At 50.3% G+C, this 20,738-nt stretch overlaps 1 protein-coding gene across 4 annotated transcripts; it reads left to right on the forward strand.

The window, feature by feature from the left end:
- The first annotated feature begins 1,987 nt into the window (after positions 1–1,987).
- On the forward strand, positions 1,988–19,262 carry rfx3 (regulatory factor X, 3 (influences HLA class II expression)). Of its 4 annotated transcripts, none has more exons than XM_047044417.1 (17): positions 1,988–2,115; positions 7,385–7,479; positions 7,605–7,693; positions 9,927–10,206; positions 11,233–11,307; positions 11,917–12,098; positions 12,621–12,740; positions 12,852–12,976; positions 13,236–13,351; positions 13,809–13,924; positions 15,312–15,466; positions 15,665–15,762; positions 16,010–16,159; positions 16,634–16,842; positions 17,640–17,793; positions 18,207–18,249; positions 18,762–19,262. In XM_047044417.1, the coding sequence occupies exons 2-17, from the start codon at positions 7,390–7,392 to the stop codon at positions 19,040–19,042; spliced, it is 2,283 nt and encodes a 760-aa protein (XP_046900373.1). In that variant the 5' UTR covers positions 1,988–2,115; positions 7,385–7,389; the 3' UTR covers positions 19,043–19,262. The 4 variants fall into 4 exon arrangements, with proteins under 4 accessions (XP_046900373.1, XP_046900374.1, XP_046900375.1 ...); XM_047044418.1 differs by having other exon boundaries at positions 9,927–10,200; XM_047044419.1 differs by lacking the exon at positions 11,233–11,307.
- Positions 19,263–20,738: the final 1,476 nt, after the last annotated feature.

Consider the following 20,738-nt stretch of genomic DNA (forward strand, 5'->3'; position numbering starts at 1 on the left):
CAGCAGCACCACCCAGACGTACAGAGCCTGCCCAATCCCTCTCTTGCTTTTAACCATTTCCACCCAGGTACAAATCTCTGATTAGTGCACCTGTTGTTCAGGATTTGTTAGAAATTAAAGATAAAGATCAGATTACATTGCTGCTTGTGAATATCGCAAGTAGGAGAGAGGGTTTGGGGGGGGGGGGGGGCACAATTCTTTCTGTCTCAAAATTCCACTGCGATAGTTATCGTGTGTTGTAATCTAAAAATCCTATTAACAAATGTGTGGGTGGTGTGACAATCTGTTTTGACAGAGACTTTCCAGATGTACATTGATCATGCAGTATGTGTAGTAGGCAGCAGGTGGTTAGTGTTTATCTACTAGGAAGAGCCAGCTTCACTCTCCTGTAGCTTGAAATAGATTGCTGCCTTTTCCCTCTAGACCTGACAGAAGCAACAAAGATGTTCACACACACAGTGCAGCTTTCTTCTTGATGAGAGCAATGCTTAAAATCACTTCTAGCAAACTTCACATTAAATTGATTTTTTTAAACATGATGGGTCGTGACAACTTCACTCACAGGATTCACAGCGATAAGACATTTTTTTGTCTGTGGTAGTCAGAATAAGTTGTTGTACTGTTGTCCGTATGACTTTTCAGGGTTCACTGGCCACGTCCAGATGATCAACTCTCCACCGTACAGTGGTAGCACTCTACCTACAAGCCTTTGCCAGGTGATGCAATTTCCAGCATTAGATGACAACCAAGCTTTAACAGTAACCAATCAGAATGGAGACATTTCATCATCAAGAACTCTCGCAGGAACCCTTGGTAATACATACATCATGGATTGAGATACAAGCTGTAGATTCATTTGAATTAATTTAATAGAAATGTGTTTGTCTTTGCCCACAGAATTTGATCTCCATAGTGGATCCCCGGACTTTCATGGCAATCCAGTGAAAGTCATGCAAGATGACAGCTTCCTACACGTCAATGCAGCAGATCGCTGTCCGAGCCAGCTGTCCTGTATCTACACCGAGGGCTGACTTCTCCCTTGTCTTAGGGGAAAATATGTATCAGAAAAGAAGGGATTTGGGGATCTTCTGAAGATAACTATTGCCTTTAAACTCTGTGAGACACTGTTTCTACAAAACACTATCAACTTGTAGGCCACTGAAAATGGAGAACTGTTTACATTGATTATTATATATTGCGATGTTTGTGTAGAGTATATTATTGTTTCTTTAATGAACCCTATTTTAGCCCTCCATATGAAGATTTATACTGCACAAATGACCACATTATCAAATTATTACCAGGCAAATGAGGATATATCAACATTACTTTACAAAAATCTGAGTAGATGATGGTATAATTTTGGCTGTGATCTTTATTAAATGGCTTTACAATTTTTTTTATAGTAAATTTGTAAATATTTTAAGAAAATAAAGCACAAACATTTCTATAAAGAGTGTGTTCTGAAGAGGCCATGCCGTTCTTTTTTCATTTTCTCGCCTGTGCTATCTCAACCAATCTTTAATAGGCGACGACAGTCCCGCCTTGAAGCGGTCCTGAGAACGGGAGCTCCAACGTCTCGTCTTCTTTGCAACCTTTTTCTCAGATGTCTTACGAAAGACGTTATATACTGATACAATTTTTGTTTTTGTCAGTTAATGATGAGTAACTGACAAAATTTGAGATATGTTGGTAAAGAAGGAAAGCTTGTGCTTCATAATGTTAATGTACATGTGGCTTTATCGTTAGCTACCAACACTAGCTTGCATGCACCCTTTTTTTTTTTAAGTGGCCTATATAGCTGAGTTAGACTGAATCATGTCAAATATATCATGCTACTTGATATAAATGATAATATCTCGAATGTATATTATATTAAGAATGTGTTTGCTCTGTCAAATATTGACTGTAATAAAATGCAGCATCAATCCCCTCCCACTACCACTGGAATCATGTTCGGTTGCGCCTAGTGAGCTTTATAGCAACTGTTGCCGTGTGAGGCAGCGCCATAGTCACCGTAGCCCTGGCGACTGTAACCCACCAACAACAACAACCTCTCGCTCCATCATTACCACCTCCACCATCCTCATCCTCATCAACCAGTCCTGTGCCCAGGTTTGAAACTCTTTTATTCTGAGCTAACTTCGTTCTGTATTTACAGTTTTAAGGATTTTATTTCCATATATTTTTTACAGCAAGCTTCTGTGTGCTCTTTGTAAAATGAATTGGCTGATGGACTGTGCTAATGTCAGCTAGCGGCTAATTTCAGTTAGCTAACACCTCAGCCAACTAGACATCTGGATAGCTAACTTGACTAGCTATCTACTCTTTGCCAAATTAACTATAGGCTTCCACATATTTCTTATACCTACGTGCATGGTTAGATGCAAGCTAGCCAACTCCTCCTTGCCTTGTCGACAGTTACGTTTTGTGACGTTTAGCGTGTATCAAAGTTAACTGCGTTAGCTGTGTCGTGTGTATCGTTAGCCACGGAGCAGGTGTCTGATTGATGGACAGTGCTAGCTGGTTTAGCTAGCTAATGTCCATCGCTAGCCACATAGCTTCCTGGTAGCACCAGCTAAAATGATGGTCGGAGTGTTTCATTTCCACCGATATGTCAGCAATGCAATGTTATTACTTGTTATTATGCCAAGTACATATGTTTATGAACGTTTATAGCGTTGACTTCATAGCTGAGCTATTGCTGTAAACATTCAATTGCTAATTGACATTAGCTGAGCCTTTCTTCTCCCTTTTGTCTCTGTGTAGCTAACGTAGCTAGCCAACGTTAGCTTCCAAGCAAGATATCATTGCAGGCTATCAAGCTTTAATTATAGTCAATAAGCATCGAATATGATTAGAGCTAGCTAGCTCGCTAATTAGAGTAGCTTACAACATATCTAGAAATTAATCGCTCGGTAGAAATCTAACTTGTGTATTTTAATATGCTGTAAGGGGATTTCCCACAACGGTCAACTAGCCTTACAGCAACACAGAATTCCGCCCATCTAACTTATCATTGCCTTAGTAAACCAGGTGGCTAGTTGTGGGAAAGTGATGTTGAATTAAAATAAACGTGTATGTGTGTGCGCACGCCATTGATGATGATTGGCTCTTCAGGGTGTGCATTAGGACGCATTTCCCTTGTAATTTTTCGATTGCCGTGCAGTAAGAGAAGCTGGCATGGAATAATGCACTCACACAAATTCATTATTGTAAATTAATTAAACATAGATAGACAATTAAAATGTTTATTTTCTCCTAGTTACTTTTCGTTTTTTTATGTTTATTGTGAATTGGGCGACAGGGACCCCTTAGAAATATACAGGTGTTGTATTCAATATCTTATAATATCTTACTTCAGGTCCTCTCATATTTTGTGGCAGGTAAAGGTTCCAGCAGGTTTCTCTGTGTTGCATCATTACTGTCCCTGGTCCATTGGGTCCTCTCTGTATTTGAAGTGCTCTGTTCCCATTAAAGCTGGGGAACAGGTGTGTGTGTGTGTGTGTGTGTGTGGAGGGGGAGGGGTGTTGGGACAGGTGCACAGTTGGTCGCAGGAGGGCTCCTGACTGTGGTGTGGGTCCTGGATGACCAGGCATAATGGTTTGTGACCCCACAAGACAAACTCTTCAATGTTAATCAAGCCAAATAGTAAACATGCCTGTGACTATATTACCTACTGTATGTCTGGACTCTCAAGACTACTCATTTCCACGTGATGCTGCGATTATCTAAGCCAGGGACCATTTAGTCAGGTGGAGGAATAAAGGCTGAACTATATCCAGGGTTGTATGTGGATGAGGCTGGTCCTTGACTGCACACACTCAGATGCGCCATGAGGACAGGATTTTAGAAACCTAGTTATCAGATCAGGTTACCTCGTACCTGAAGTCAGGTGTAGGGCAAAAATAGGGCCCTGCCACCTGTCCACTAGATCCAGTTCCCTTTCCAATCAGTTAAAAAGGGGCTAATTAATTAAATTATTCATCCATCTATTTTCATGGCTTAGTAGCTTAAAATGACTTTGGCTTGTTATCTGGTTTTACAGGCTGTGTGCATACATACAGAACATTGTTTACGGAATGGGAGATCTTCAAGGCCTGTGTGTGTAACCCATAAACTCTCCTGCTGGCTGATGGCTGAAGGGAACATGGTGCATGTTTGGCCACGGATCTCTTAAGCTCTGTTTTTAAAAGGTGAATGGTGGGAGTAGATGGACCGCTGTAAAGGGTCGTTTCCGGTGTGTTGTAGCTGTGTATTCATGGAGGATTGTGTGCTGACTCGGTTTGTTGTGCGCGTCTTTCAAGTTTTTTTCTCGGGAGTAAAGCCTGGCCATCGTTTAGAGTTTTAGCTCAACAAAAGGTCTGCTTTTATGCTGTTGTGTTCTCCGGTCAAGCTGGGTATTGCACGTCTTTGGTGCTTATCCTGTGTTCCGCAGTACGGGTCAGTTTATGGTGCGGTAAATGTGACGCGTGGACAGCTGGAAACTAACTGTGGACTGGAAGTTAGGATGCAAAAGCCCTCCATACCTTGTTGTTGCCCCCCCCTCTCCTTCTCCCGGCTGTCAGTCAAACAGGAGGGGGGGCTAGGAAGGGGGGGCTAGGAGGTGAACGTCGCCCTCCTCTGTGCCCTTTGTTCCTGTGTGGCTTTGTAAGGCTCGCAGAAGCTCAGTGGAGCACGGTTTATAAGTGGGCCACTAGGGAGTGTCTGAAAGGGGGTGGGGGGGGCCGGGGGGGGCGGGGGCGGTGTTGGTTGGTGTATGAGGAGGCTGCAGGAGTGAGGCAGGTGCCCCTGTTTACACGAAGGAAGTCTCTCCTCTCTTCCTCCTCCTAATCATCAGGAGGCTCCTCTGTGGGCACGCGGGAGGGAGGGAGGGAGGGAGCAGGTGGATCCTGGAGGCTCCTGGCTCTCCGGGGCTCCTGTTGGAGCGAGGGGGGGGGGGTTCTACAGCCACAAGTCCCCTGTTCCACCTTGCGGAAAGGAAAAGAACCACGTACCATAGACGCGTCAACACGCCGTAACCGCCATATTCTTCATCCCCTTTATTTATGTGTCGTTAAAGCCTCCTACCCCCCCCCCCCCCCCCCCCCCCGGCAGGGGCGCCCTAGCTCCCCCTCTCCTCTGGCAGGGACCCCCTAGCCCCCCCTCCCCCCCGCTCAAAGATGAACCCGGTGTGTTCCGTACGCAGGAAGCAGAGAGAACCCTTTGGCTGGCCGTCGTCTCCAGCGCTGTGAGAAGGAGTGCATGGATCTTGGAACACCCGTTGCTTTGATTTCTATGTGGCAATTTATTTATTTATTTTTCTTAGTCCAAAGTGAAAAGGTAGAAAGCAATAGATGGTGCTTCATGAGATGGTGCGGTGCTGAAGGCTGTGGCCCGTTCTGGCAGGATGTTCTGGCAGGATGTTCTGACAGGATGTTCTGACAGGGCTGGCTGAGACTCCAGCCTCCCCACAGAGACACAAAGCTAGTGTTTTGGACATGCATGACATGTGTTTTTGATTTGAATAGCCTTCATTTACTGTTTTTGGTCAAGGGGAACTGTGGCTATTACGCTGTCTGTCCCACCGGTGTCCACTCAGGACTCAATGTTGAGCAGTGGTACCTGCCACTAAGTGGAGATGCCCAGCACAAGCTGTTAACCTGAGATACTACAGGGGGGAAGGGAGGGGAGGAGGGGGGAGGGAAGGTTGTGGTTGGTGAGGAGGAAAGGGAGATGAGATCGGGGAGGGGGAGGGGGTGGGGGTGGGGGAGGAGGAGGGGGAGGGGGAGGGGGAGGGGGAGGGGGAGGGGGAGGGGGAGGGGGAGGAGGAGGTGGAGGTGGAGGGGAATGGGGAGGGAGAGGGGGAGGGGGAGGAGGAGGTGGAGGGGAATGGGGAGGGGGAGGGGGAGGGGGAGGAGGAGGTGGAGGGGAATGGGGAGGGAGAGGTGGAGGGGAATGGGGAGGGAGAGGCAGTCCTCTGAGACTACTAGAGCTGTTTGGAGAGTCGGTTAATTACCCAGAAGAGGCTGGGTCATGGAAACTAAGTTGTGGCAGAGGGGAGGGGGGAGGGGGGGGGGAGGTAGCTTCAGGAGAGATGGGTGGCGTTGTTCCTCTTTTTGTTGTACTGCCACTGTCATCACCAAACCCCGCCCCCCCCCCATTGCTCTTCTTACCTGTGACCCGGGTGAGCCAACAAACCTGGAGCAACATCACACATATCCCGACTCGCTGTCCCTTCCCAGTCCAAGTGCCGCGTACAGATGGATACCTCACCCAGTGGTTTTACATTTAACCTGGTTCTGTAGCCAGTGGCCTAAACACCAAACATCGGACTAGCACGGAGCAGGAAGTCAGTCCGAGCTTGGAGAAAGCTCTGGACGCTTGTTAAACATTAACTTGTTTTATTGCTGTGAACATGGAGAGGAGGAGCAGGGAAACAGACTGGATGGAGTACATTCAGTCCTACTGGACCCTGCAGCCACACCAGTCTGCCTCAGCACAGCCAGTTCTCGCCCTGCTTATTGTCTGTCCTGAGCTAAAATCATTCAGCTGGACACACAACTCAGAACCGCATCGCCATTAGGCCTATTAAAGGCAGCCTACTTAAACCGTCAATTTGAGATCATTAGGGCGTTTATTTCCTTGATGGAATGTTTTTATATTTTCACATACTGTTATTATAATTATTGTTTTCACCAAGGCACCCAACACAGTTTATTTAGGCTACAGCTTGATAGCTTCTAGATAGATTTTAATAGTCGGTTGGTTAGATTTGTTGTGTCGTTACTTCAGTGAAACCCTGTAATAGCAGATTAACATTACAGATTAACAAAACAGGTAATAGGGGGGATTTGAACCTGCAACTTCTTGATGTGCAGTCAAATGCTCTAACCATTGAGCTATACCCACCCCCCAGACTTCCTGCTTATCTTGCCTGTGACATCACAGCCGTTGTGCAGGTCTCGACACGGCTTTCATTTAGGCGTCCAACGTTATCTTTTTCATCTCTAACCATGTGACCTGCCGGAGGAACACTTCCAGGCAGGAGGGAAAGAAAGTGTAATGATCAAGACACGGGCTGACACACAGAAACATCACGTCCGTACCTCAGAAACATCACGTCCGTACCTCAGAAACATCACGTCCGTACCTCAGAAACATCACGTCCGTGCCTCAGAAACATCACGTCCGTACCTCAGAAACATCACGTCCGTACCTCACAAACATCACGTCCGTACCTCACAAACATCACGTCCGTACCTCCACGGCTAACCCCTCACTCCTAGCCATTTTTTTTTGTGTGTGTTTTCTGTTGGTAGTGTGCTGACGTGTGTGTGTGTTCTGTCCTGCAGAGTGTTGGTAGTGTGCTGACGTGTGTGTGTGTGTGTGTTGTGTCCTGCAGGCGCCATGCAGACCCCCGAGGCAGGCACTGACTCTGCCTCCACTGTCTCTCTCCAGACCACCGTGCCTGTCCAGTCTGCAGGCTCCACCCAGCAGGTACACTCTCCCTGTGTGTGTGTGTGTGTCTCACTCTGTGTGTGTGTGTCTCACTCTGTGTGTGTCTCACTCTGTGTGTGTCTCTCACTCTGTGTGTGTGTGTAACCCCTGCCATGTGCTTGCAGGCCCAGAGCGTTCAGCAGGTGCAGCATGTGTACGCCGCTCAGGTCCAGTACGTGGAGGAGGACAGCGGAGTCTACACAAACGGCAACATGTGAGTCACACACACGCCTCCCGCACACGCCTCCCCGTAGTCGGCAACGGTCCCCCTCCACAGCACCCTCTACGCCACACGCACATGACATAAGGAGGGGGGGGGGGGGAGTGTGTGCAGTCACCTGAAGATGACCAGGAGGATCTGTGATTGCTGCTGGGGCTGAAGCTAGTCCCCACCCCCAACTCTCTCCTTCTGTCTTTGTCTTTATCTCTCTCTCTCCTGTGACTCTCTCTCCCCCCCCCCCCCCCCCCCCCCCCCCCCCCCTTCCTCTACCTGGGGGACAGGGTTATCCACGCACTTCAGTGGCCAGGCTGCGTGTGTCCCACTGAGACAGACACACACACACTGTCACTGGAGCCACTGATGATGGCAGGGGGGAGGATACTGCCATGTTAAACCACCTGACTGAGCCAGCCCCCCCCACACACGCACACACACACACTGTCAGGTTCAGGTTGTGTGCGTTTGTGTGTTAATGCCCCCTGCTTATCAAATGCGCCCAAACTGTGATTGAGTGCAGCGTCCACAGAGAGAGATTGAAGCGCGCGCTGCCGAGTCAACATGTTGAAGAATAGAAATGATGGACCTGTCAAACGGGCCGTTCTTTAAGAAGGGGGGGGAGGGGGGGGAGGGGAGGGGGGGAGCTCCTCCATACAGGAAAGGGAGGGTTTAGGGGGGGGGTACAGTACTAGTGATGGAGGCTAGGGTAGCAGTACTAGTAATGGAGGTTAGAGTAGCAGTACTAGTGATGGAGGCTAGGGTAGCAGTACTAGTGATGGAGGTTAGGGTAGCAGTACTAGTGATGGAGGCTAGGGTAGCAGTACTAGTGATGGAGGCTAGGGTAGCAGTACTAGTGGTGGAGGTTAGGGTAGCAGTACTAGTGATGGAGGTTAGGGTAGCAGTACTAGTGATGGAGGTTAGGGTAGCAGTACTAGTGATGGAGGTTAGGGTAGCAGTACTAGTGATGGAGGTTAGGGTAGCAGTACTAGTGATGGAGGTTAGGGTAGCAGTACTAGTGATGGAGGTTAGGGTAGCAGTACTAGTGATGGAGGCTAGGGTAGCAGTACTAATGATGGAGGTTAGGGTAGCAGTACTAGTGATGGAGGTTAGGGTAGCAGTACTAGTGATGGAGGTTAGGGTAGCAGTACTAGTGATGGAGGTTAGGGTAGCAGTACTAGTGGTGGAGGTTAGGGTAGCAGTACTAGTGGTGGAGGTTAGGGTAGCAGTACTAGTGATGGAGGTTAGGGTAGCAGTACTAGTGGTGGAGGTTAGGGTAGCAGTACTAGTGGTGGAGGTTAGGGTAGCAGTACTAGTGATGGAGGCTAGGGTAGCAGTACTAGTGGTGGAGGTTAGGGTAGCAGTACTAGTGATGGAGGGTAGGGTAGCAGTACTAGTGATGGAGGCTAGGGTAGCAGTACTAGTGGTGGAGGTTAGGGTAGCAGTACTAATGATGGAGGTTAGGGTAGCAGTACTAGTGATGGAGGTTAGGGTAGCAGTACTAGTGATGGAGGTTAGGGTAGCAGTACTAGTGATGGAGGTTAGAGTAGCAGTACTAGTGATGGAGGTTAGGGTAGCAGTACTAGTGATGGAGGTTAGAGTAGCAGTACTAGTGATGGAGGTTAGGGTAGCAGTACTAGTGATGGAGGCTAGGGTAGCAGTACTAGTGATGGAGGTTAGAGTAGCAGTACTAGTGATGGAGGTTAGGGTAGCAGTACTAGTGATGGAGGTTAGAGTAGCAGTACTGGTGGTGGAGGTTAGGGTAGCAGTACTGGTGGTGGAGGTTAGGGTACACAAGTGGCTTCAATAAAGTCTCAGAAATCTCTCTCCCTTAACCAGAAATCCACAGGTGATTTGAGTAGCCATGGAAACCACATTTTCAATAACACAGAGAATATTGCATGCCGAGAGAGAGCGAGTGGTATGGCACAGCTAATTGACATTGAAAGTTGCACCTGAAGTGCACTTTCAACCTCCTCCTTTTCAGTTCGGAAGTATTCTTTTTTATCTGACTTTTGATTTTCAAAAAGTTTCTGCATTTTTCTCCTTCCTCCTTCTACCAATTTGTGCACCAAATCTGAGTGTGTGTCCCCCAACCAGTGTGTCCCCCAATCTAATTGTGTGTGTCCTAACCCTTAGTGTGTGTCCTCACCCTAAGTGTGTGTCCTCACCCTAAGTGTGTGTCCTCACCCTTAGTGTGTGTCCTAACCCTAAGTGTGTGTCCCTGCCCCAGACGCAGCTACTCGTACTCGGAGCCGCAGCTGTACAGCCAGAACAGCGGGGGGAGCTATTTCGACACGCAGGGCAGCTCAGCGCAGGTGTCCACCGTGGTCACGTCGCATGGCATGAGCAACAACGGCGGGGGCGGAGGAGGCGGCGGGGGCGGAGGAGGGGGGCTGAGCATGGGCCTGTCCGGAGGGCAGGTGATCAGCAGCTCAGGCGCCTACCTCATGGACAGCAGCACCCCCCACACAGCCGGACAGACCACCCGGGCTTCTCCTGCTACTGTGAGCGTACGGACCCCCCACCTTTATACCTCTACCGCCCGTCTGTCTGTGTGTCAGAGCTCCTGTCTGTCTGTCTGAGCTCCTGTCTGTCTTCCTGTCTGTCTGTCTGTCTGTCTGTCTGTCTGTCTGTCTGTCTGTCTGTCTGTCTGTCTGTCTGTCTGTCTGTCTGTCTGTCAGAGCTCCTGTCTGTCTGTCAGAGCTCCTGTCTGTCTTCCTGTCTCTGTCTGTCTGTCAGAGCTCCTGTCTGTCTTCCTGTCTGTCTGTCAGAGCTCCTGTCTGTCTGTCTGTCTGTCTGTCAGAGCTCCTGTCTGTCTGTCTGTCTGTCTGTCTGTCTGTCTGTCTGTCTGTCTGTCAGAGCTCCTGTCTGTCTTCCTGTCTCTGTCTGTCTGTCTGTCAGAGCTCCTGTTTGTCTGTCAGAGCTCCTGTCTGTCTTCCTGTCTCTGTCTGTCTGTCTGTCAGAGCTCCTGTCTGTCTGTCTGTCTGTCTAACTGTTTTTTCTGTCGGAGTGTGTGCCTGTCTGTCGAAGTATGTGTGTTTGTGTCTGCAGGAGCGTGTGTGTGTGTGTATGTGTGTGTGTATGTCCAAGTCCAAGCATGTCTCTGTGTGTGTGTGTGTGTGTGTGTGTGTGTGTGTGTGTGTGTGTGTGTGTGTGTGTGTGTGTGTTAATAACGTAGGTCATTTTAATAGCAAGTCTCATCTGTGGATCTCTACTGCCCCCTTGTGATGGGAAACTCTCCTGCTTGCTTTGTTTTTACCGTGCACCATGAACACACTGCGGGATTTAACCCTTTACCCAGATGCCGCTAGGTAGTTGTACCTAGTAAGGGACCTCTGCTATGCTGGGCTGTCTGGACTGGTTTGAGTAATGCTTGCTTTGGGATCTTCTGGAATTTTCCTGATTCTCTTGTGTCCGCAACAGCTTATTCTCTTCCTTTTTGTTGTTGTTTTAATTTATTTGGGTTTTGTGTTTGTTCTTCTATTGTTTGTTTTCCCCTCCTCTGTTCTGTGGTCTTCCGCTCCTCGACCTATCAGATTGAAATGGCGATTGAGACGCTTCAAAAGAGTGAGGGTTTATCCAGTCAGAGAAGCTCGCTGCTCAACAGCCATGTAAGTCGCCATTTTCAACACCTCCCCTCCCCTCACTGTGGCTTGACTCTCTCTCCTTCTCTCTCTCTGTCTGTCTCTCTCTCAAGCTCGCTCTCTCTCTCTCTCTCAAACTCTGTCTCTCTCAAGCGCTCTCTCTCACTGTCTCTCTCCCTCAAACTCTCTCGTGCTGTCAATCTGTCTCTCTCAAAATCGTCTCTCTCGCTCCTTCTCTACCTTTCACCATCTCTCTCTCTATCGCTCTCTCTCCCTTTCTCTATCTCGCTATCTCCTTCTGTCTCTCTCTCCCTTTCTCTCACTCTCCCTCTGTCGCTCTCTCCCAAGCGTGCTTTCTCTCTCTGTCCTTGGGGATGAAGCTGCATTCTATGCTTGTATATTTTGATTTGACCTCTGACCCCCTCTGTCGCTCCTCTTGGGTTCTGCTTGAAATGCAATGCAGGGCAACAACACATGTAGTGTTTGTCTGTGGGGGTCGACAGACAGAGACCTTACAGGAACTGGGAACACTGTTTTAACAGATGTATGGGTTGGGTGTCTGTGTGCGTGTGTGCGTGCATGTGGATGGATGTGTGTGTGTGTGTGTGTGTACATATGTGTGTGTGCGCCCCACAGCTCCAGTGGCTGCTGGACAACTATGAGACAGCGGAGGGGGTGAGCCTGCCTCGCTCCACCCTATACAACCACTACCTGAGGCACTGCCAGGAGCAGAAGCTGGACCCTGTCAACGCAGCCTCCTTCGGGAAGCTCATCCGCTCCATCTTCATGGGCCTGAGGACACGCCGTCTGGGCACGCGGTGAGGTCCCAGGACACACACACACACTGGGACACGTACTCACACACACACACACACACACACACACACACACACACACACTGGGACACGTACTCACACACACACACACACACACACACACTCTGGTACTGATGCACAGACACTAAGGCTGCAGCTGTTTCTTCTCCCGTCTCTCTGCTCCACTTGATCTCTCTCCTTGTCTTTCTCCATCTCCACTCTGCCACAACCCTGTCCCTCCCTCTCTCCTCTCCTGTAGACTCTGACCTCCTCTTTCCTAGACTCTCACCTCCTCTGCTAAACTCTCACCTCCTCTCCCAGACTCTCACCTCCTCTCCTAGACTCTCACCTCCTCTCCTAGACTCTCACCTCCTCTCCTAGACTCTCACCTCCTCTGCTAGACTCTCGCCTCCTCTCCTAGACTCTCACCTCCTCTCCTAGACCCTCAGCTCCTCTGCTGGACTCTCAGCTCCAGGTGAGCAGGTGTTGCAGCAGGGTTGACCCCTGTGCTGCTGTGTGTTTCAGAGGGAACTCCAAGTACCACTACTACGGGATCAGGGTGAAGCCAGACTCTCCTCTCAACAGGCTGCAGGAGGACATGCAGTACATGGCTCTCAGACAGCAGCCGGTCCAGCAGAAGCAGAGGTAACCCACACACACACACACAGGACCAATACACATATATGCACACTCACATGGACACAGAAAGATACACACACACACACAGGCAGGATGACTGGAGGCGTGCTGTTGCAGGTTCAAGCCGGTGGCGAAGGTGGACAGTGGTTCTGGAGAGACCTACTCAGGGGCCGCTCAGCACACCCCCAGCGCCGCAGAACAGACCGTCATCGCCCAGAGCCAGCAACACCAGCAGTTCCTGGGTGAGTGTGTGTGTGTGTGTGTGTGTGTGTGTGTGTGTGTGTGTGTGTGTGTGTGTGTGTGTGTGTGTGTGTGTGTGTGAGAGTGATTTATTTGAGTAGAATAATGTGGGCTAGGATCTGTAGTCATTCTTGGAAGATTTCTGCCCTCCCAGAGGGAGGAGGGGTGCGGGGAGGAGGAGGGGAGAGGAAGGGAGCAGGAGAGCAGGGAAGCGTTGAGACAGGGTGTGACTGGTGTCTCCCCCTGGTGGCGGGTGGGCAGATGCGTCCAGAGCGCTGCCTGACTTCATGGAGCTGGACCTGGGAGACGGCAGCCTGAACGGGATCAGCTCCGACGACATCAGAGCTCTCCAGACGCTCTACAGAGAGCACTGTGAGGTCAGTCCTGCCCCTGCCTCTGTTAACACATCCCTCTAGCCCTCCATCCCTCTCTACCTTCCCTCCTCTGTCATCCCTCTCTACCTTCCCTCCTCTGTCATCCCTCTCTACCTTCCCTCCTCTGTCATCCCTCTCTACCTTCCTTCCTTCACTCCTACCCATCTCTCCCTCTGCACACACATTCCTCTGCCCTCCCTCCCTCCACCTCCCTCACTCTCTCTACACCTCTCTCTCTCTCTCTACACCCCCCTCTGTCCCCTAAACAGCTGTTTCAATAAACAGAACCAATCAGGAACAGCCATTATCGGAACGACCAGGATCTGCAGCTGCTGTGTGTGTGTGTAACACAGACCTCTTCTCTATCCTCCACTCTCCTCCCCCACTCTCCTCCCCTCTCCTTTACCTCCTCTCCTGTCTCCTTTCTCCTCTCCCTCGATCTCCTCCTCCTCCCCTGCAGGCTATCCTGGACGTGGTGGTGAACCTCCAGTTCAGCCTCATAGAGAAGCTGTGGCAGACGTTCTGGCGCTACACCCCCTCCGACCCTGTAGAGGGCGCCACCATCACAGAGAACAGGTGAGCATGGATCACTGGGAGTACACCAAGCCACGGGTTACATGTTTGTTTTGAAGTTTCTTATTATATACAGTACCAGTCAGACACATACATGAGGGATAGATTGCACTTGTAGAAATGGCTGTGTGTGTGCGCGTGTGTGTGCACAAAGCCTCTCCCAGCAGGGTGAGTGAGGTCGAGGGTGTGTGTCTGATAGAAATCTGAAACTCAATACACTTAAACAAAAATTTCTTTATATGAGTTATTTTATGAAGTGAATGTTTGTGCTGAAAGAGACCAGAGGCCACAGAGTCTATGATGAGCGGGAGGACACTCGGATGACAGGATCTTTAGAGAAAGATAACGAGCTGTGCAGTCACCTAAACAAAACAGGCTTTTGTTCATAACAGTGCAGAAAGTTACAGCACAAAAGGCTCCAGCTAGGCTACAAGGTTTCAGCATACAAAGGTGTTTCAACTAACAATAACCATATACTGACTATAACAGGATTACGATTGACAGTTGATGAACAACGTTTTTTTGTCCATCTTTTTGCCTAGACACAATTTAGCAAGCTTACATGAGAACATACTAACTAGAATCCAATGACTAGTTCTATTGATTAGTGAATAATGTAAGCACACAGGAAATCCCAATTTCTTCCACCCAGTGTACTCACCCTCTTCCACCCAGTGGGGTGAGTGAGTGTGTGTGTGTGTGAGTGTGTGTACTGACCCTGTCCTACCTCCCCAATGGGGTGAGTGAGTGTGTGTGAGTGTGTGTACTGACCCTGTCCTATCTCCCCAGTGGGGTGAGTGAGTGTGTGTGTGTGTGTGTGTGTGTGTGTGTGTGTGTGTGTGTGTGTGTGTGTGTGTGTGTGTGTGTGTGTGTGTGCGTGTGCGTGTGCGTGTGTGTGTGCGTGTGCGTGTGCGCGTGCGCGTGTGCGTGTGTGTGAGTGAGTGTGTGTACTGACCCTGTCCTACCTCCCCAATGGGGTTAGTGAGTGTGAGTGTGTGAGTGTGTGTACTGACCCTCTCTTCCTCCCCAGTGGGGTGAGTGAGTGTGAGTGTGTGAGTGTGTGTACTGACCCTCTCTTCCTCCCCAGTGGGGTGAGTTAGTGTGTGTACTGACCCTCTCTTCCTCCCCAGTGGGGTGAGTGAGTGTGTGTACTGACCCTCTCTTCCTCCCCAGTGTGAGTGTGTGAGTGTGTGTACTGACCCTCTCTTCCTCCCCAGTGGGGTGAGTGAGTGTGTGTACTGACCCTCTCTTCCTCCCCAGTGGGGTGAGTGAGTGTGTGTACTGACCCTCTCTTCCTCCCCAGTGTGAGTGTGTGAGTGTGTGTACTGACCCTCTCTTCCTCCCCAGTGGGGTGAGTGAGTGTGTGTACTGACCCTCTCTTCCTCCCCAGTGGGGTGAGTGAGATGGAGAGCCGGCTGCCCTGCTCCAGGCTGCTGGAGCTCTGTCGGAGTGAGGCTGTGCTCAGGTGGATGAGCACCTGCGACCACCAGATGTACCAGGCCCTGGTGGAGATCCTCATCCCTGACGTCCTCAGACCTATCCCCAGTGAGGCTGGCACACACACACACACACACCAGTCACTTCCTGTACACACACACACACACCAGTCACTTACTGTACACACACACACACCAGTCACTTACTGTACACACACACACGAGTAACAACATAACGTGCGTGCGCTCACACACACTCAGACTGGAATGCTCGTGGTGTGATCTGTTTGGGTGGTTCTCTCTGCAGGTGCCTTGACTCAAGCCATCCGCAACTTTGCCAAAAGCCTGGAGGGCTGGCTGAACACTGCCATGAACGCCGTTCCACAGAGAATGATCCAGACCAAGGTGGAGATATGCAAGCACCACACACACGCACGTACAGGAACACACACACACAAAAGCACGGTAAAAGTAATACATAGGAAATCCGTGTTTTCTACCTGAAGTGGCACTGTGTTTAGAACACGTAAATAGGCACCTCATGTTTTCCAGATTCAGTCTATCTGGTTTGACATGGTCTAAAAATGAAATAGCACATGAGGAATGGTTTGATATGTGTGTGTGTGTGTGGTATGTGTGTGTGTGTTCCCAGGTTGCTGCTGTTAGTGCCTTCGCCCAGACGCTGCGCAGGTACACGTCCCTGAACCACCTAGCCCAGGCAGCGCGGGCTGTCCTCCAGAACACCTCCCAGATCAACCAGATGCTCAGCGACCTGAACCGGGTCGACTTCGCCAATGTCCAGGTCTGTCTGGGGCTGTGTGCGTACCTGGGAGTGTGTGTGTGTGTGTGTGTGTCTCTGTGTGGTTCAGGGTATATTTGTGTGTGTGTGTGTCCTTCTCCTGTCCTGATTGTGTTTGGGTCAGCGTGCAGGCTTCCTGTCAGCTGTAATCTGTAGACAGCTCTACTTTTCCCTCTGTCTGGTCATTCCTCCTCTTTGATTGAAGTAGCTGGACGGCTCCTCCCCCTCACCCCCCTGACCTGTCCTGTGTGTGTGTGTGTTCTCGCGTTTGTCTTCCCGTTCCTGCGTATGTGTGTGTGCCCACGTCCGGCATGCGTGTGTGTGTTCTCTCTCGTGAGTGTGTGTGTGTGTGCGGCCGTGTGTGTGTGTGTGCGCACACGTGTTTCCCCCGTACGCAGGTATAGCCAGGCACCTGTGTGTTGGGGTTCTGCATGTGACTCAGTGTGTGTGTGTGTGTGTGTGTGTTCCCCCCTGCAGGAGCAGGCCTCGTGGGTGTGCCAGTGCGAGGAGGGCGTGGTCCAGAGGCTGGAGCAGGACTTCAAGGCCACCCTGCAGCAGCAGAGCTCCCTGGAGCAGTGGGCCTCCTGGCTGGACGGCGTGGTCAGCCAGGTGCTGCAGCCCTACGAGCACCGGCCCAGCTTCCCCAGGGCTGCCAGGCAGTTCCTGCTCAAGTGGTCCTTCTACAGGTCAGGACGCCACACACACACACAGAGCATGGAGACACACACACACAGAGCCACACACACACACACAGAGCATAGAGACACACACACACACAGAGCATGGAGACACACACACACAGAGCCACACACACACACACAGAGCATGGAGACACACACACACACAGAGCATGGAGACACACACACACAGAGCCACACACACACACACAGAGCATGGAGACACACACACACACAGAGCATGGAGACACACACACACAGAGCCACACACACACACACAGAGCATGGAGACACACACACACACAGAGCATGGAGACACACACACACACACAGAGCATGGAGACACACACACACACATCATCTAGGAACACATTGTCGCTGTAGGGCAGAAACCTCATACCGCTTTTCGTTTTTTTCTTCTTTAGGAAATCAAAATGTCAGCCTAGGGCTGATCTGAAAACATTTTATTGAGCTGTTTACTTTAGACAGTCCCTTTGTCACCGGCGGCTTAGCGCTAGGAGGATTTGCAGACAGTTTGCGGATCCAATGGAGTTACGAGATTTAGTCACAAGCTCCTTTTTTATACTTTTCATTGGTTGAATGTGTAAAACCATTAATAAAGGGTGACCAATAGCATTAATTTATGGAGAAAAAGTGTATGTATAAATAGATTCACAAAGCACCAAGGAATGATTTATACATACATAATAAACACTAAGAAAAACAGGATGCTAACACAAACATTTCTTTCAGAATGTCAGCATGTGTACAGTATGATGACGTGTGTGTGTGTGTGCGTCCCCCAGCTCCATGGTGATCAGGGACCTGACCCTGCGCAGCGCGGCCAGCTTCGGCTCCTTCCACCTGATCCGTCTGCTCTATGACGAGTACATGTTCTACCTGGTGGAGCACCGCGTCGCCCAGGCAACCGGGGAGACGCCCATCGGAGTCATGGGAGAGGTGAGGGACAGCACACACACACACACACACGCTGGAGTCATCATACTTTACAGACAGACTTACACTATGTACACAAACGCTGTACATGCATACACACAATGGCCGGGTTTCCCAGATTCGTTAAGAAGCTCTTAACGCTCAGAGCTTCTCAGGAGCGTTCTAAGAACGCTTTAGAACACTCTTAGAACTAATAAGCTGTTAGCGTTAAGAGCTTCTTAACGAATCTGGGAAACCCAGCCATTGTGTATACACACACACACACAGTACACACACAATTTATACACACATGCACACAAACTGTACACACATATGCACATTCTACATAAACAGACAGACATACTGTACACACACACGCACACACACAGAAATGCTGAACAATAACAACCGTGTCAACATTGCCCTCTGTGTTTCAGTTTGACAGCCTTAACACCCTATCCCCTGCTAACATGGACAAAGGTATGTAAGCACTCGGCAAGCCAGCTGGGAAGCAGGGGGTCCTTTGTGTGTGTGTGTGTGTGTCTGTGCGTCATACAGCCACTTTCCTCCTCCAGAACACTGAGACGGGAATTGCCTGTTTTCTGTGAAATACATACAAGATTCAGTAAGATTCAGCTTGCTGTGGCGTTCCCAAGGAAACCATAGTAGCTGGATCATGGCTCTTGGCAGCGTCTCTGTCAGACGGGGCTTTGGTTAGGTTGGTTAGCTTGTTTAGATTATTATGCTTATTTAGCTTTGGGCCTTGAATCCCAATCAGAGCTGTTAGCAGTTGGATGAGCCTGTTTTGGAGCGGGGCGGTAGCTAATCCTGAGTGTGTGTTTGTGTGTCTGTCTGTGGTTTTGTTTAAAACTTTTGGGGCCCTGTAGCTTCAGATACTTTGTTTAGAGGTTTTCGGGTTAGAAAACCATTATGGGTCAGGTCTCACTGAGATAGGAAAACAAACCTTGTGTGTGTGTGTGTGTCGTCCTCAGACGAGGTCAGCGAGATGGACAGCGACCTGGACGAGGACATGGACGAGACCGGGGAGCCCCTGGCCAAGAGGGAGAAGGCTGAGCACGAGGGGATCCAGGTGATCCAGGTGGGGGCTCTGGAGGACAGCTCCAGCCCCGTGGTGGGCGTGGTCCAGCCAGGCATCCTGCACTCGCTGCCCCAGCCCCCCCAGGACCACGCAGAGCACATCCTCACCCCCTCGGCCGGCATGCCCACCATCCGCCACTGCAGCGCCACGGGCAACACCTACGCCTCTGTCTGACCCAGCTACAGCCTGGAGATCTCTGTCTCTCTGTCTGTCTGACCCAGCTACAGCCTGGAGATCTCTGTCTCTCTGTCTGTCTGACCCAGCTACAGCCTGGAGATCTCTGTCTCTCTGTCGGTCTGACCCAGCTACAGCCTGGAGATCTCTGTCTCTCTGTCTGTCTGACCCAGCTACAGCCTGGAGATCTCTGTCTCTCTGTCTGTCTGACCCAGCTACAGCCTGGAGATCTCTCTCTCTCTCTCTGACCCAGCTACAGCCTGGAGATCTCTCTCCTTCTCTCTGACCCAGCGACAGCCTGGAGATCTGTCTCTCTCTGTCTGACCCAGCTACAGCCTGGAGATCTCTCTCTCTCTGTCTGTCTGACCCAGCTACAGCCTGGAGATCTCTCTCTCTCTGTCTGTCTGACCCAGCTACAGCCTGGAAATCTCTCTCTCTCTCTGTCTGACCCAGCTACAGCCTGGAGATCTCTCTCTCTCTGTCTGTCTGACCCAGCTACAGCCTGGAGATCTGTCTGTCTCTCTATACTTCTGAACCAGCCTCCAACCCGGGAGATCCGTTCGTCTCTCCCTCTCTTTCTCCGTCTGTCACTCACTCCTTCTCCTCGTTCCTCCCCACCTATCCATGTGTTGTTGTCTAAACTCACTGGTGCGTCTGGTCTGTCCGTCTGCTGTGAGAAGTGTGTGTCTGGACTCCTGGCTCCCTTCTGAGGCCAGGGTGACAGGAGGGGGGCGGGGGGGGGGGGGGGGGCGGGAAGGCAGGCGATGAGCGACTTGTGCTGCTGGAAGCTAAGGTGGAGGGGGTCTGGAGGGAGGGTGAGGAAACCCAGAGATGAGCCCGAGCCTCTTGCTCGGGCGCTCGGGCGCCGCGGTCTCCCAGCTCGACCCCTAACCCTCCAGAGGAAACGCCCAGTCCTCCCTACTGACTAAAGAGTCGCTTCTATTTAGATTTAGACTGTGTACATAGTTTCTGTTGGGTTTCTTTTGTATAGAGAACACGAAACAAACGCTAAACGTTTTGGTGCTATCGTCCGACTCGAGCAGGCACCCCTTGGGAACCAAGGTCAGATACTGTCGGGACAAAACCCCCCCTGTCACATTCCACAGACGAGAGGAAGAATTTGTCGAAACACAGCAGAAAAATCTCTGACTTTTAAAGGAAGAGAAAAGAGGGAGAAAAAAAAAGAAGAAAAAAAAGATTCTAATTGCATTTGGTTTTGTATACCTAGCTGTTTTAGTATTTGTGTGTGGTGACATCAGAATGGAGGGTAGCCGTGTGTGTGTGAGTGTATATTGTGACTGAGTGATCCTGTGTAACGTAGCTAGCCCTGACCTTGAGGAGAGAACCTCTGGCGGCCTTTTAGCCTCACAGAACCTTCTGGAACTCAACTCCTGCTGCTACTGTACAAAGAACCTGAGATGAGACGGGCTGTACTCAACCACTAATCCAACACTGGCCCCTCGCTCCCCCTCCACGCTCTGACGCCATCATCGTGTTCTTACTGCCTTTGCTTTGCTGGTTTTTCATCCTCGTGGTGTGAGCGTAGCCAGGATTGGCTGTATCTTTGTACCCTGTGGGGGAGGGGAGGGGGGGTCTGGTGTGTTTTTTTTCCAAGCGCTCTTTGAAAGAATTTTCTTGGGATTCTGAGTGGACCAAACAGAAACCAGAGGAGGAAGCGACGTGGCGCCCAGGTTTC

Source organism: Hypomesus transpacificus, chromosome 22 (assembly GCF_021917145.1).
Source record: "Hypomesus transpacificus isolate Combined female chromosome 22, fHypTra1, whole genome shotgun sequence".
Classification (NCBI taxonomy): Eukaryota; Metazoa; Chordata; class Actinopteri; order Osmeriformes; family Osmeridae; genus Hypomesus; species Hypomesus transpacificus.